The sequence below is a fragment of the Scyliorhinus torazame genome, chromosome 15 (genome assembly GCF_047496885.1).
Source record: "Scyliorhinus torazame isolate Kashiwa2021f chromosome 15, sScyTor2.1, whole genome shotgun sequence".
NCBI lineage: Eukaryota > Metazoa > Chordata > Chondrichthyes > Carcharhiniformes > Scyliorhinidae > Scyliorhinus > Scyliorhinus torazame.
The window spans coordinates 146,849,573-146,865,334 of record NC_092721.1 but is presented as its reverse complement, the minus strand read 5'-3'; the positions used below and the strand labels follow the sequence as shown (position 1 = coordinate 146,865,334).

General features: G+C 50.1%; 1 protein-coding gene and 1 long non-coding RNA gene across 9 annotated transcripts in view; one reads left to right on the top strand and one right to left on the bottom strand.

The window, feature by feature from the left end:
• The window catches only part of LOC140391883 (uncharacterized), a 265,622-nt gene that overhangs the window by 238,108 nt on the left and 11,752 nt on the right, over window positions 1-15,762 (bottom strand). The gene's annotated exons all lie outside the window — the stretch shown is intronic.
• The window catches only part of LOC140391880 (spermatogenesis-associated protein 13-like), a 524,178-nt gene continuing 523,428 nt past the window's right edge, over window positions 15,013-15,762 (top strand). For 3 of the 8 annotated variants that reach the window (XM_072476884.1, XM_072476883.1, XM_072476885.1), the window contains exon 1: window positions 15,013-15,302. In XM_072476884.1, the coding sequence (XP_072332985.1) occupies window positions 15,288-15,302 (15 nt within the window). In that variant the 5' untranslated portion in view covers window positions 15,013-15,287. The remainder of the gene's footprint in view (window positions 15,303-15,762) is intronic. The other 5 variants (XM_072476878.1, XM_072476877.1, XM_072476876.1 and 2 more) reach the window with 2 other exon arrangements.

Sequence of the window (15,762 nt, the reverse complement as noted above, 5' to 3'; positions counted from 1 at the left end):
CATCACCCCCAGCAACCTTCGTACATTGGCATTCAATTGTCTCCCCTTAACAAACCCTGTCTGGTCGTCATGTACCACCCCTGGGACACAATCCTCTATCCTTGTCGCCATCACTTTGGCCAGCAGTTTGGCGTCTACGTTTAGGAGGGAGATGGGCCTGTATGACTCGCACTGCAGCGGGACTTTGTCTCGTTTCAGGAGTAGCGATATCGTTGCCTCCGACATTGTCGGGGGTAATGTTCCCCTTTCCTTAGCCTCATTAAAGGTTCTCGCCAAAACTGGGGCCAACAGGTCCATATACTTCCTATAAAATTCCACTGGGAACCCATCTGGTCCCGGGGCCTTCCCTGCTTGCATGTTCCCAATTCCTTTGATCATCTCATCCACCTCAATCTGCGCCCCCAGACCTGCCACCTCCTGCCCCTCCACCCTCGGGAACTCTAGCTGGTCCAAAAAGTGTATCATTCCCTCTTTCCCCTCCGGGGGTTGGGACTTATACAGCCTCTCATAAAATGTCTTGAACACCTCGTTCACTTTCCCTGCTCTCTGCTCCATCTTTCCCGTTTCGTCCCTAACTCCTCCAATCTCTCTCGCCGCCCCCCTCTTCCGAAGTTGTTGGGCCAGCAGCCGGCTCGCCTTTTCCCCATATTCATATTGTATCCCCTGTGCCTTCTGCCACTGTGTCTCTGCCTTTCCCGTGGTCAGCAGGTCAAACTCCGTCTGTAATCTTCGTCTTTCCCTGTATAGCCCTTCGTCTGGGGCCTCCGCATACTTCCTATCCACCATCAAAATTTCCCCTACTAATCTCTCTCTTTCTTTACCCTCTTGTTTCCCCTTGTGGGCTCTGATGGAAATCAGCTCTCCTCTAACCACCGCCTTCAGCGCTTCCCATACTACTCCCACCTGGACCTCCCCATCGTCATTGACCCCCAGGTATCTTTTGATACATCCCCTCACCCTTCCGCATATCCCCTCGTCCGCCAGTAGTCCCATGTCTAATCGCCAGAATGGGCGCTGGTCCCTTTCCTCTCCTAGTTCCAGCTCCATCCAATGCGGGGCGTGATCTGAAATGGCTATGGCCGAGTACTCCGTTCCTGCCACTTTCGGGATCAGTGCCCTTCCCAAAACAAAAAAGTCTATCCGGGAATATACCTTGTGGACGTGGGAGAAAAAGGAAAACTCTTTACCCATCGGTCTGGCGAATCTCCACGGATCTACTCCCCCCATTTGCTCCATGAACCCCTTAAGCACCTTGGCCACTGCCGGCCTTCTCCCGGTCCTGGATTTGGACCGGTCCAGCCCTGGGTCAAGCACTGTATTAAAGTCCCCCCCCATTAACAAGTTTCCCACCTCCAGGTCCGGGATACGTCCCAGCATTCGCTTCATGAATCCCGCGTCATCCCAGTTCGGGGCATATACGTTCACCAGCACAACCGCCTCACCCTGCAATCTGCCACTCACCATCACATACCTGCCCCCACTATCCACCACTATGGTCTTAGCCTCGAACGATACACGTTTCCTCACCAATATTGCCACCCCTCTGTTTTTAGCGTCCAACCCTGAGTGGAATACCTGTCCCACCCATCCTTTCCTTAGTCTAACCTGATCCGCCAACTTCAGGTGCGTCTCCTGGAGCATAACTAGGTCCGCCTTCAGTCTCTTTAAGTGCGCAAACACCCTTGCCCTCTCAATCGGCCCATTTAAACCTCTCACATTCCACGTGATCAGCCGGGTTGGGGGGCCATTTACCTCCCCCCCTCGTCGACTAGCCATCCCCTTTTTTAAACCATCTCCTCGCCCAGGTCTCACGCACCCGTCTGTCCCCCAGACGGCGCCCTCCCGTCCCGACCACCTCGTCTCGTATCAGCTCCCCCTTACTCTCAGCAGCAGCAACCCAGTTAATCCCCCCCAGATCCCCCTCTAGCTTGATTACTCCCCCCATATTGCTTCCGGAAGTCAGCTAACTCTGGCTGACCTCGGCTTCCCCCGTTCATCCTTTGACCTCCCTGCGTGTGAGGCTCCTTTCCTTCCTGCGCCCTTTCTCCCGCCATAGTTTCCATAGCGCGGGACAATACCCGCGCCTTCCTCTCGGCCCCGCCCCTAATGGCGCAGTTCCCTCATTCCCCTTCCCTGTCCCCTTTTCCACCGGCGCCCACATTTCTTCATGTCCCCCACATCGGGGGGAGAAATATTCCCCGTCCAACATTATTATACATTAGCCCTCCCCTCTCTCCACTTTACATTTCTGTGTGTGCCACCACCTCGCTACCCCTCTCCGGGCATCAATTTCTCAAGTCTAGTCCAATTTCTCTTCCTGAATAAATGTCCATGCCTCCTCCGCCGTCTCGAAGTAGTGGTGTTTGCCCTGATGTGTGACCCACAATCTCGCCGGCTACAGCATCCCAAATTTGACTTTCTTCCTATGGAGCACCGCCTTGGCCCGGTTGAACTCGCCCTCCTTCTCGCCACCTCCGCACTCCAGTCTTGATACACGTGTATCACCGCGTTCTCCCACGTGCTGCTCCGTGTCTTCTTAGCCCAGCTCAGGACCATCTCCCTGTCCCTGTAGCGATGGAACTTCACCACTATTGCTCTTGGTGTTTCCCCTGCCTTTGGTCTTCTCACGAGGACCCGGTACGCTCCCTCCACTTCCAGGGGGCCCGTTGGGGCCTCAGCTCCCATTAGAGTATGGAGCATCGTACTCACATACGCCCCAGCATCAGCTCCCTCTGTTCCTTCAGGGAGACCTAAAATCCGTAGGTTCTTCCTCCTCGAGCTGTTCTCCAGGGCTTCCAGCCTTTCTATGCACCTCTTGTGTAGTGCCTGGTGCGTCTCCGTTTTTACCACCAGGCCCTGTATCTCGTCTTCGTTCTTGGCTGCCTTTGCCTTCACTCCACAGAGCTCCATCGCCTGGACCTTTTGTGTTTCCTTTAGTCCCTCGATTGCCAGTAACATCGGCGCCAGCACCTCTTTCTTGAGCTCCTCCACACATCGTCGGAGGAACTCCTGCTGTTCCGGGCCCCATACCATCTGGGCTCCCTCGGTCGCCATCTTGCTTCTCCCTTCTCTTCTCTGCCGCTGCTCCAAAGGATCCTCCGCAATCTGGCCACTACTGTCGCTCCTTTCCATCCACACCCGGGGGGACTCCTTCCTTTGTCACCTCACACTGGGTTTGGCCGCAGAAAATTTCCGTTGGGGCTCCCAAAAATCCGTTGAAACGGGAGGTGCCGAAACGTGCGGCTTAGCTGGTCATCGCCGCAACCGGAAGTCCCGTTGGTGTCAGCCTTGAGGGTATGGGGGCAGTGGCAGCGGCATCTGAGGCTGGAAGGTGCCTCGGTGTGGGCACAGGTAGGCAGGGATTAAGTGGTTGAGGACCTGTTTGTAGGGGGCAACTTTGCAAGGTTAGCGGACCTGGAGGAGGAATATGAGTTGCCCAGGGGGAATGGGTTTAGATACTTACAGGTCTGGGATGTCCTTTCCCGGGTTTCCACTCTTGGGATTGCAGGATAAGGTGCCATTGAAGGAGGGAGGAGGGGAAGGTGTCCGAGATTTATGAGGAGCTGATGGACTGGGGGGAGCCGCAATAGGAGAAGTTAATTGGAAATGGGAGGAGGAGCTGGATGGGGAGGGGTTGGAGGCCAGGATGTGGGAGGAGGCCCAGAGGTGGTTGAATGCATCCTCGTTGTCTGCAAGTCTTAGCCTTCTCATGTTCAGAGTGGTTCATAGGGCGCATAGGGCGACACGGTAGCACAGTGGTTAGCACTGATGCTTCACAGCGCCAGGGACCCGGATTCCATTCCCGACTTGGGTCACTGTCTGTGCAGAGTCTGCACGTTCTCCCAGTGTCTGCGTGAGTTTCCTCCGGGTGCTCCGGGGGAGGGGAGCGGGGGAGTGGATAAGGGGGTGAAAATAGGGAAGGCAGGACGGAGAGGGGGAAGGGCACGGGATGCACGTGTTGATTATTTATTATGTCGTACCAGTTTGTTCTTGCTCTTATTTGTGTGTTTATTGTTTATATAAATGCCTTAATAAAATATTTTTTAAAAAGTAAATGTTTCTACAAATCCTGCTAACTCTGACATGAGTTAACAGCATTTAGGAAGGTGAAGGATATATTTGCCTTCATTGCAAGAGGATTTGAGTACAGGAGCACGAATGCTTTATTGCAGCCATACAGGACCTGGGTGAGACCACACCTGGAGTATGGTGTGCAATTTTTGTCTCCTTAACTAAGAAACAATATACATGTCATAGAGGCAGTGTAGTGAAGGATTACCAGACTGTTTGTTGTGATGGCACGATTGTTGTATGAGGAAATAAGATGAAATTAAAATTGCTTATTGTCACAAGTAGGCTTCAAATTAAGTTACTGTGAAAAGCCCCTAGTCGCCACATTCTGGCACCTGTTCGGGGAGGCTGGTACGGAAATTGAACCCGCGCTGCTGGCCTGCATTGGTCTGCTTTAAAAGCCAGCAATTTAGCCCTGTGCTAAACCAGCCCCAGGAGAGATTGGATTGACTAGGTCTGTATTCACTGGGGTTTTAAAGGATGAGAGAGAATCTGATTGAAATGTATAAAACTTTGACAGGGCTGGACAGACTGGTTGCAGAGATGATGTTCCTCTAGCTGCGGGGGGGGGGCTCTCTCTCTCGAACAAGGGGTCATAATCCCAGGATACAGGTTAGGACATTTAGGATTGAGATGAGGAGAAATGTCTTCGCTCAGAGTGGAAATCGCTACCACAGAAGACTGTGGAGGCCAAGTCACTGAATACATTAAAAAGATTTCTCGAAGGCAGCACAGTGGTGCAGTGGTTAGCACTGTTACCTCACGGCACTGAGGACCCAGGTTCGATCCTGGCCCCGGGTCACTGTCCATGTGGAGTTTGCTCATTCTCCCCATGTCTGCATGGGTCGTACCCCCACAACCTAAAAAGATGTGCAGGGTTGGCGAATTGGTCACGCTAAATTGACCTTTAATTGGAAAAAAAGAATAGGGTATGATGTGTTGGGTGTTCTGGATCACATACAGGTCACCAACACTTGAAATAGCGCAACACTATTTTATTGAACCATTAACTGTTTAAACATATTTAGACTGTGGGTTAATACGATACTAGCTTTAACTAAAGACCTTTGCCTTGTCCTAACCAGTCGATGCACTCAGCACATGGTGAATGTCTGTGTTGCAGGCTATGAGCTCTGTCCTCCTAGCTAGCTGCTACTCGAATGAGCAGGAACTCTGATGCCCCCTGTCTTTATAGTGCGTGTGCTCTAACTGGTGATTGGCTGCGGTGTTGTGTATGTTGATTGGTCCCACTGTGTGTCTATCAGTGTGTGTCTGCACCATAATATACTGGTGTGTATTATAACAGGGTACTCAAAATAAATTTATTTTAAAAAGATTTCTAGACTCTAAAGACTTGAAGGGGTATGGGGAGAGAGCAAGAATATGGCGTTGAGATATATTAGCCATGATCATATTAAATGGCGTAGCATGCTTGAGGGGCCAAATGGCCTGCTCGTGCTCCTATTTCCTATGTTTCTATGAGGAATATCAGGTATCAATGCCATTCTTAAAAATCAAACAGATTTGATGTCTAGTTTTGTGTTGATCTAATTGATGTGATACAGGATAGAGGTGGAGCTGTTCCTGTTTGGAAGCGTAGAGTATGATGAGGGGAAGAAAGAATCCAACGGGTCTACTCATGGTATTTGCTTTGTTTTTATGATGCAGGTTGCCGGTACCATTGCTGTAAACTAACTTTATTGCTAACACATTTTTAGAACGTGAATACACAACTGCAATGCATCTGTTAATATCTTCTCTTACATGTGCGATCTGACCTTTGATCTCCAAGTCAGGTGACCCCCCCATGCACTATGGAGAATACCATATTGTATCTCATACTGGAGTCCACTACCACAATCACCCTATTCTCATATTACTGATCCCTGCTATAACTGCATTCAAGCAAATTCCAAATGAGGCCAGCATTTAAATCTGTGGTGACATCCCCACAATCAAATAATCTATCACTGTCAAAGATAAATAACAGATACTTGGACATGGTATATTATATGAACATACAAAATAAGAGTAGAAGTAGGCCATTTGGCCCCTCGAGCTGCTCTGCCATTCATTAAGATCATGTCTGATCTGTTTGTGTTTCTAATTCTACATTTCCATCTACCCCTGATAACCTTTGATTCCCTTGCCGAACAAGAATCGACAAGAAAGGTCTGAAGGTAGATAAATCACCTGGACCGGATGGACTACACCCCAGGGTCTAAAAGAGATCACCGAGGAGATTGTGAAGGGATTGGTGGTGATCCTTCAGGAATCACTGAAGGCCGGAAGGGTTCCAGAGGACTGGAAAGTGGCTGATGTAGCACCGCTGTTTAAGAAGGGAGGGAGGCAGAAGACGGGGAATTATAGGCCGGTTAGCCTGACTTCGTTCATTGGTAAGATTTTAGAGTCCGTTATTAAAGATGAGATCACGGAGTACTTGGAAGTGCATGATAAAATAGGACTGAGTGAGCATGGCTTTGTCAAAGAGAGGTCATATCTGACAAATCTGTTAGAGTCCTTTGAGGAGGCAACAAGGAAGTTAGACAAAGGAGAATCAGTGGATGCGATTTATTTAGATTTCCAAAAGGCTTGTGACAAGGTGCCACATAAGAGACTGTTAAATAAGTTAAGAGCCCATGGTGTTAAGGGTAGGATCCTGGCATGTATAGAGAATTGGCTGACTGGCAGAAGGCAGAGAGTGGGGATAAAGGGATCTTTTTCAAGAAGGCAGCCAGTGATTAGTGGTGTACCTCAGGGGTCTGTGCTGGGACCACAACTTTTCAAAATCTACATTAATGATCAGGAAGAAGGAACTGAAGGCACTGTTGCTAAGTTTGCAGATGATACAAAGATCTGTAGAGGGACAGGTAGTATTGAGGAAGTAGCGAGGGCTGCAGAAGGATTTGGACAGGCTAGGAGAGTGGGCAAAGAAGTGGCAGATGGGATACAATGTGGAAAAGTGTCCGTGTGGCATTTGCACATTCTCCCCGTGTCTGCATGGGTTGCACCCCCACAACCCAAAGATGTGCAGGGTAGGTGGATTGGCCACGCTAAATTGGAAAAAAAATAATTGGGTAATCTAAATTTATAAAAAGAACATTTAGGATCTTATATACGTCAATCAAGTTATCCCTCACTCTCCTAAATTCCAGTGGAAGCAAGCTTAACCTGTCCAACCTATCCTCAGAAGGCAACCCACTTATTCCCGGTATCAATCTAGTGAACCTCTTCTGAACTGCCTCCAATGCATTTATATTCTTCGTTAAATAATAGACCAAAACTACACACAGTGTAAAGATGTGGCCTCAGCAATTCCCTGTACAACTAAAGCAAAACATCCTTACTTTTATGTTCAATTGCTCTCATAACAAAGGATAGCATCCATTAGCCTTCTTTTTTTTTAAAGAAAACATTTTATTAAGGCATTTGTAATTTTCTTTTTAATAAACATTTTATTGGGGTATTTTCGGTACAGTAATAACAACAAAATAAAGAATATAAATGAAACCACAAACATAGTGCAAAAGCTCTCGTACAGATCTCACCCTTAACGACCCCCTACTCTAATCTAAACTACTCCGCGCCCCCCCCCCCCCCCCAGTCTGCTGACGATTAATTTCCCGCAAAGAAGTCGACGAACAGCTGCCACCTCCAGGCGAACCCTAACAGTGACCCTCTCAAGGCGAACTTGATTTTCTCCAAACAGAGAAAGCTAGCCATGTCCGATAGCCAGGTCTCCGACTTCGGGGGCTTTGAGTCCCTCCATACTAATAGTATCCTTCTCCGGGCTACCAGGGAAGCAAAGGCCAGAACGTCTACCTCTTTCTCCTCCTGGATTCCCGGGTCTTCTGACACCCCGAAAATCGCCACCTCTGGACTCAGCGCCACCCTTGTTTTTAACACCGTGGATATGACGTCTGCAAACCCCTGCCAAAATCCCCGAAGCTTTGGACATGTCCAAAACATGTGGACATGGTTCGCCGGTCCTCCAGCACATTTTGCGCACCTGTCCTCAACCCCAAAGAATCTGCTCATCAGGGCCACTGTCATGTAAGCCCGGTGAACAACCTTAAATTGTATCAGGCTGAGCCTGAACATGTTGCGGATGTGTTGACTCTACTCAACAAGTCTGCCCATAGACCATCCTCTATCTCACTTCCAAGCTCCTCCTCCCACTTGCGCTTCAGCTCCTCGGTCTGCATCTTATAAATGCTCCTTATAAATGTCCGAGACGCTCCCTTCTCCTACCCCGCTGAAAACTACCCTGTCCTGAATCCCCCTTAGCGGTAGGAGTGGGAAGGTTGACACCTATTTACGAAGGAAGTCCAGCACCTGCAGATACATGAATTTGTTTCCCCTCGCCAACCCAAACTTTTCCTCCAACACCCTCCTACTCTGAAAGCTTCCCTTTATGAACATAACCCCCATCCTCTCAATCCCCGCTCTCCACCATAACTGGAACCCCCCGTCCATACTCCCCGGGGCAAACTGGTGATTATCACAGATTTGGGCCCAGACCGATGCTCCCACTGCTCCCACATGCCACCTCCACTGGCCCCAAACTCTCAGGGCCGCCACCACCACTGGACTAGTGGAGTACCGTGCCGACTGGAGCGGCAGAGGTGCAGTTACCAACGCCCCAGAACTGGTGCCCTTACATGAAGCCACCTCCATGCGCACCCATGCCGACCCCTCCCCCACCACACACTTCCTGATCATGGCTATATTAGCCGCCCAGTAATAATTGCTAAAATTTGGCAGCGCCAGCCTGCCCTCTCCCCGACTCCGCTTTACCTTCCTTACTCGCGGGGTCTTGCCCGCCCAGACGAAGCCCGTGATCACTCTGTTGACCCGCTTAAAAAAGGAATAAAAATGGGGAGACACTGAAATACAAATAGGAACCTCGGGAGGACAGTCATCTTCACCGTTTGCACCCTCCCAGCCAGAGACAATGGAAGCGCATCCCATCTCCGTAAATCGTCTTTCATTTGGTCCACCAGCCGGGCCAGGTTCAATTTATGCAGCCGGTCCCATTCCCGCGCCACTTAGATGCCTAGGTACCTAAAGCTTCCCTTTACTAACCTAAACGGCAGCTCTCCCAGTCCCCTCTCCTGTCCCCTCGCCTGGACCACAAACATCTCACTCTTACCCATATTAAGCTTATACCCCGAAAACCAGCCAAATTCCCCTAGAGCCCTCATGATTTCTTACATCCCCTCTATTGGGTCCGAAACGTACAGAAGCAGGTCGTCTGCATAGAGCGAAACCCTGTGCTCCACCCCCCCAGGTCATCTGCATAGAGCGAAACCCTGTGCTCCACCCCCCCCCCACCCCCCCCCGGACCAGTCCTCTCCAGCCCCTCGAGGCTCTCAGAGCAATTGCCAACGGCTCTATAGCCAGCGCAAACAACAGTGGGGAGAGGGGGCATCCCTGTCTCGTCTAAAATAGTCCGATGTTGTCCTATTCGTCCGTACACTTGCCACAGGAGCCTGATACAGTAACCTGACCCAGTCGATAAAGCCCGGCCCGAATCTGAACCGTCCCAGTATCTCCCACAGATAGTCCCATGCTACCGAACCAAAAGCCTTTTCTGCATCTATACCTCCACCTCCCTACCTTCCGGGGGCATCATGATAACATTTAACAGCCTTCTTACATTGGCCACCAACTGCCTGCCCTTAACAAACCCCGTCTGGTCCTCCCAATAAGACCAGAACACAATCCTCAATCCTGGAGGACAAGACTTTGCCCAACAACGTGGCATCCACATTTAACAGGGAGATTGGTCTGTAGGACCCACACAGCTCCGGGTTCTTATCCTGCTTAAGAATCAGCTAAATCATTGCCTGTGACATCGTCGGGGGCAACACCCCTCTTTTCCTTGCCTTGTTGAACATCCTCATCAACACCGGCCCCAATATCCCAGAGAACTCCACTGGGTACCCATCCAGCACCGGGGCTTTACCCAACTGCATGGCCTTCAGACCCTCCACTATCTCTTCCAACCCTATCGGGGCCCCCAACCCTTCTACCCGCTTCCAGTCCACCTTTGGGAAATTCAGTCCCTCCAAGAAGTGCCTCATCCCCTCCGGCCCCATAGGGGGGTTCTGACCTGTACAGCCTGCTGTAGAAATCCCTAAACGCCTTATTCACCCCTACTGAATCACCAACCAGGTTTCCATCTCCGTCCTTTACTTTCCCTATCTCCCTAGCTGCCTCCATCTTCCTAAGCTGCTGTGCAAGCATTCTGCTGGCCTTCTCTCCATGTTCATAAATCGCCCCCCCTTGCCTTTCTCAGCTGCTCCACCGCCCTCCCTGTGGTCAGCAAGCTAAACTCTGCCTGTAACCTCCGCCGTTCGCTTAAGAGCCCTGCCTCTGAGGTCTCCGCATACCTCCTATCAATCTGTAGTATCTCCTTTACCAGTCGGTCCGTCTCTGCCCTGTCCACCTTCTCCCTATGGGCCCGGATCGCGATCAGCTCCCCCCTGACCACCGCCTTCAGTGCTTCTCACACCACCACTGCTGAAATTTCCCCCGTGTCACTGACCTGCAGGTAGCTCTGAATACATTTCCTCAGCTGCTCGCACACCCCTTCATCCGGCAGAAGTCCCACATCCAACCTTCAGTGCGGGCGCTGATTACTGTCTTTACTAACCTGCAGGTCAACCCAATGCGGAGCATGGTCTGAGACTGTAATCGCCGTGTCCACCACCCCAGCCAGCAAGGCCCTGCTCAAAATAAAGAAATCAATCCGGGAGTACACTTTATGCACGTGAGAGTAGAAGGAGAACTCCTTCACCCTCGGCTGCCCAAACCTCCATGGATCCACCCGCCCCCCCCCCCCCCCCCCCACCCCCCACCCCCCACCCCCCACAGCTCCATGAACCCTCTTAGTTCCTTTGCCATTGCTGGCACCCTGCCCGTTTTTGAGCTTGACCGGTCCAAGCCAGGATCCATAACTCTGTTGAAGTCCACTTCCATGACCAACCTGTGCGAGTCCAGGTCCGGTATCTTCCCCATCCTCTTTATAAACTCCACATCATCCAAATTTGGCGCATACACATTTACTAATACCACCTGCACCCCCTCCAACTTCCCACTGACCATAATGTACCGACCTCCCACGTCCGAGACTATTCTACCCGCCACAAACACCACCCACTTATTGATCAGGATCACGACCCCTCTAGTCTTTGAATCTAATCCCGAGTGAAAGACCTGACTGACCCAGCCTTTCCTCAGTCTAACCTGGTCCGTTACTCTAAGGTGCGTCTCCTGCAACATTACCATGTCCGCCTTCAATCCCCTAAGCTGTGCGAACACACGTGCTCTTTTGACCAGCCCGTTTAACTCTCGAACATTCCAGGTGATCAGCCTAGTTGGGGGGCTCATTGCACCCCCCTCCACCGATCAACCATCCCCTTTTTTAGGCCCGCCTCCAGCCCGTGCTCCGTGCCTCCACCGGTCCATCCCCAGGCAGCCCCCGCCCCCAGCCTCCTCTTTGTCCCTCAGCTCAAGTCCCTCTCTCGTCAGCAGAACATACGCGCCCCCTCCCCCCCCCCCCTAGTAACAACACTCTGTAACCCAACCCCTTTACTAAACCAAACATATGCACACCCCCCACTGCGCTTCCGAGAGCTAGCTCGCCCAGCTAGCTTGGTGGCCCCCATCCCCGGCGTCCCACCCCCCCCCCCCCGCCCCCCCGTTCATACAAACAAACTCCAGCGTCAAACAATCCCCACACAATTGCCCAACAGAAAAAACACCAAGATCTAAACAAGCACACCTCCATCCCCCAACAGTGCAAATGAAAACCTTAACTCACTCAGCTCTACCGCTGGTTCTAAATCAATGCAAACGGCATCACAAACATCTTCCATGAAACGCAAAACGAGAAACCTTTTACAAAAACAGAGAAACAAAAAGAAAAAAAACAAATACATGAACTTTGCAGCCAAGTTCAAAAGCTCTCAATCCATCACCAGGACTTTTTCACAAAGTCCAATACGTCCTCGGGCGACTCGAAGTAGAAGTGCTGATCCTCATGCGTGACCCAGAGACGGGCTGGGTATAACAGTCCAAACTTCACCTTTTTCTTGAACAGAATTGACCTGATCTGGTTGAAGTCTGCTCTCCTCCTGGCCCCCATACACTCAGGTCCTGGTAAACCCGCAGGATGCTATTGTCCCATTTACAGCTCCGTGTCTGCTTGGCCCACTGTAGAATGCACTCCTTATCCGAGAACCTGTGGAATCTCACCACCATTGCCCTCGGGGGGGGGGTCTCCCATTCACGGCTTCCTCGCGAGTGCTCTGTGAGCCCTATCCACCTCCAAGGGCCGGGAAAATGCCCCATTCCCCAGCAGCTTCACAAACATGTTTGCAATGTATGCCCCAGCGTCTGTTCTTTCGGACCCCTCCGGGAGCCCGGCGATTCTTAGGTTCTGCCGGCGGGACCTATTTTCAAGGTCCTCCACCTTCTCCAGGAGCTTCTTCTGCTGTCCCTCAGCATCCCCACCTCCAGCTCCACCGCAGTCTGATGTTCCTCCTGCTCAGCCAGCGCCTTCTCCACTTCTGGATAGCCCGATCTTGGGCATCCAATCTGTGCTCCAACCGCTTAATCGACTCTTTTATCGGGTCCAAGCAGTCCCGTTTCTGTGTAGCAAAGCCTTCCTGAATGACTTGCATCAGCTGGTCCATAGATTGCTGGGTCGACAAGCCAGAGGTCCGAACCTCCGCCATGCTGTCTTCTGTTGCAGCTACAGCCCAAGCCATCTCTGTCTTTTTGTTTCTGCCCTTACGAACACTTCTAGTCCTTCTCTCCATGCACCGAAGTGGGAATTCAGTAAACAATTGCCACTAACGTCCGTTTTACAATTCAAGTCCGGTAGAAAAACGGGGGGGAAGGTCCAAAAGTCCGACTAGAGCGGGAGCCACCAAATGTGCGACTTACTCCTCCATAGCCCCCACCGGAAGTTGCATTTGTAATTTTTTAACAACAATTTCAAAAGCAAACATTTTTTTAATATAAATTCAGAATACCCAATTCATTTTTGCCAATTAAGGGGCAATTTAGTGTGGCCAATTCACTTACCCTGCACATCTTTTGGGTTGAGGGGGGCAAAACACACGCAAACACGGGGAGAATGTGCAAACTCCACACAGACAGTGACCCAGAGTCGGGTCGAACCTGGGACCTCAATGCCGTGAGGCAGCAATGCTAACCACTGTGCCACCGTGCTGCCCTTTCAAAAGCAAACATAACACAGTGAATAGCACCCCCTCAACCAACAACCATACCCAGCCAACATGGCTTAGACACACAGTTCCCCAGTCCCCCCCCTCCTCCACTCGCTGATCCCGCCTAAGCTATCTCCCACTACCCCCTCCCTAACCCCGCCTTATCGTATCTGCCGACAGCTTAATTTTCTCCAAAGAAATCCATTAGCCTTTTTAATTACTTGTTATACTTACATACTAACGTTTTGTGACTCATGCATTAGAACACCGACATTCAACTGCACTTCTGAATTCGTCATTTTCCATTTAAGTAATCTGTTTTTTAATCTTCCTGCCAAAGTGAACAACTTCACGTTTCCCCACATTGTACTCCATGTCAGATTTTCTCCCACTTGCTTAACATATCTGCAACCTCCTATGTCGTCTTCACAACACATTTTCCAACCTATCTATGTGTCATTTGCAAATTTAATTACTGCACCTTCACTCCCCTCATCTAAGTCACATTGTAAAATGTTGAAACCTCACCACAGACACTGTAGGACTCCTCATATTAAGTACTGCTAATCAGAAAAAGACCCATTTATGCATACTCTGTTCTCTGCCACGCAGCAAATCTCCTATCCATGCTAATATATTACCTCCTACACCATGAGCTTGTATTTTCCCCAATAACCTTTCATATGGCACTTTACCAAATGCCTTCTGGAAATCCAAGTACAATACGTGTAAAGGCTCCCCTTTATCCACAATGCATGTTACTCCTTCAAAGGAACTCCAATAAATTGGTTAAACATAATGTCCCTTTCATGAAACCATGCTGACTTTTGGGAAGCAACTAGCAGGTGTGCAACTTTACCAAAGAGAATTACCAATTCTTACAGAAGGAAGAAAATCAGAGATAACAAAACAAAGCTACTGGACTAGCAATTTTATAGAATCTTTGAAAGGTTGCGGTCTGGCAAGGTAGGTCCTCTGTCTTGGCCTGCTGTTGACCTTGTTCCAAATCATATAGGGATGGGTCATTTTTAGTATTCAGGGCAGGAACCAGTGCATGCAGTGGCACAGTCAAAACAGCAGCTCCAAGGATGCACTGTTCTGCTCCAACAGGTTCGGGATGGGAGGCAACACCTCCAAAGTCTTCTATCAGGGATAGACTTACAACTTGGCCATCTCCCTCCACAACAATTTACAGGACAAAAACAAACTTGCAAGAGGCAGAAATCTGCAACAAATTGTAGCCCCACCCCACCTCGAGCTGACCAGAATTGTACCAGTTTCACTCTCGCCCCGCCGCGGATTTGAATTGTCTACCTTCTGATGGGGATGGGGGGGTGGAGAAGAGGCGAGAACAAACACAGTCAAAAAAAAAGTTCAATTCATACTATCAAGCAAAAATAAATTTGCTCAAACTCGGAAAATATTTAATTATTCACATGACTGACTGAACATAAAGCAGTTTTTTAAAAAAATCTGGAAAACAGAAAGGGGCAAGGAATACATCTGCTCATTTCAATGTTATTTCCTCAATACAAAGAAGCAGGTAACACTCTTGATCACCCTACACAACGATACTGATCAATTTCAGAGGGAAACATTGTCTCCACCCTCTGATGAAAAGCGGATGGGGGGTGGCGAGGAGGTGATTGCTTTGAGGCAGGAGGTCATCTCATTTATCGACAACTTACTAACAACCTGTCAATCGCATGCTTAAAAAAAATCAAAGCAGTTTGGTAGTTTTATTTGGGGGAGGTGGGTACACAACAAGCAGAAGTGAGTGTTCCTGAAGTCCTTCGCCAGAGCAAACTTTTCACCCTGTAACATGCAAATGTAACAGCAGTGCCCAGGCTGACTCTCCACCCACCAGCGGGCGGCCCCCATTACTGAGCCGTGGGAATCGCCTTTTGAATCGCTTCAATTAAACCGCACGTGAAAGGAGGAAGAGCCGAGGATTGAGTTGAGTCCGCCCCCGGGATGTGGAGGCGCAAAGTAAGTTTGTTTTGAGAGAATGAATGTGGTGAGTAATACCAGGGAGAAGCGAGTGATAAAAGAACAGGTGGATCCGGAGGTGAGGTAAGGCGAGGCGGACTGCCCTCAGCTGCCGGCTCGAGGCCTGCTTGGTGCAGGGTCGGGTCAGCCACCTCCCCCTCTTCCCGCGGCTGGCGATCACCAGAGGCACTTTCACACCAGCTGCAAGTGCACTTTAACCGTCGGCTGTTCGTGTACAACAAAGTCGTTATAGTTCCTGACGGCGGCTGTGGCTCCATCTCTCAAACTCACCTGCGGCCCTGAGACCAACTCGTTCCGTTAACGGTCACCATGGCAACGCCAACTGCCATTCCGGCTATGCGTGTGCTTAATTACAAAAGCTAGTCTGGTCGCTTGATCCAGACTTGTTTGTGTGTTTAAAAACATGCGACAAACTCTCTGATAGCAAAGTACTTAAATT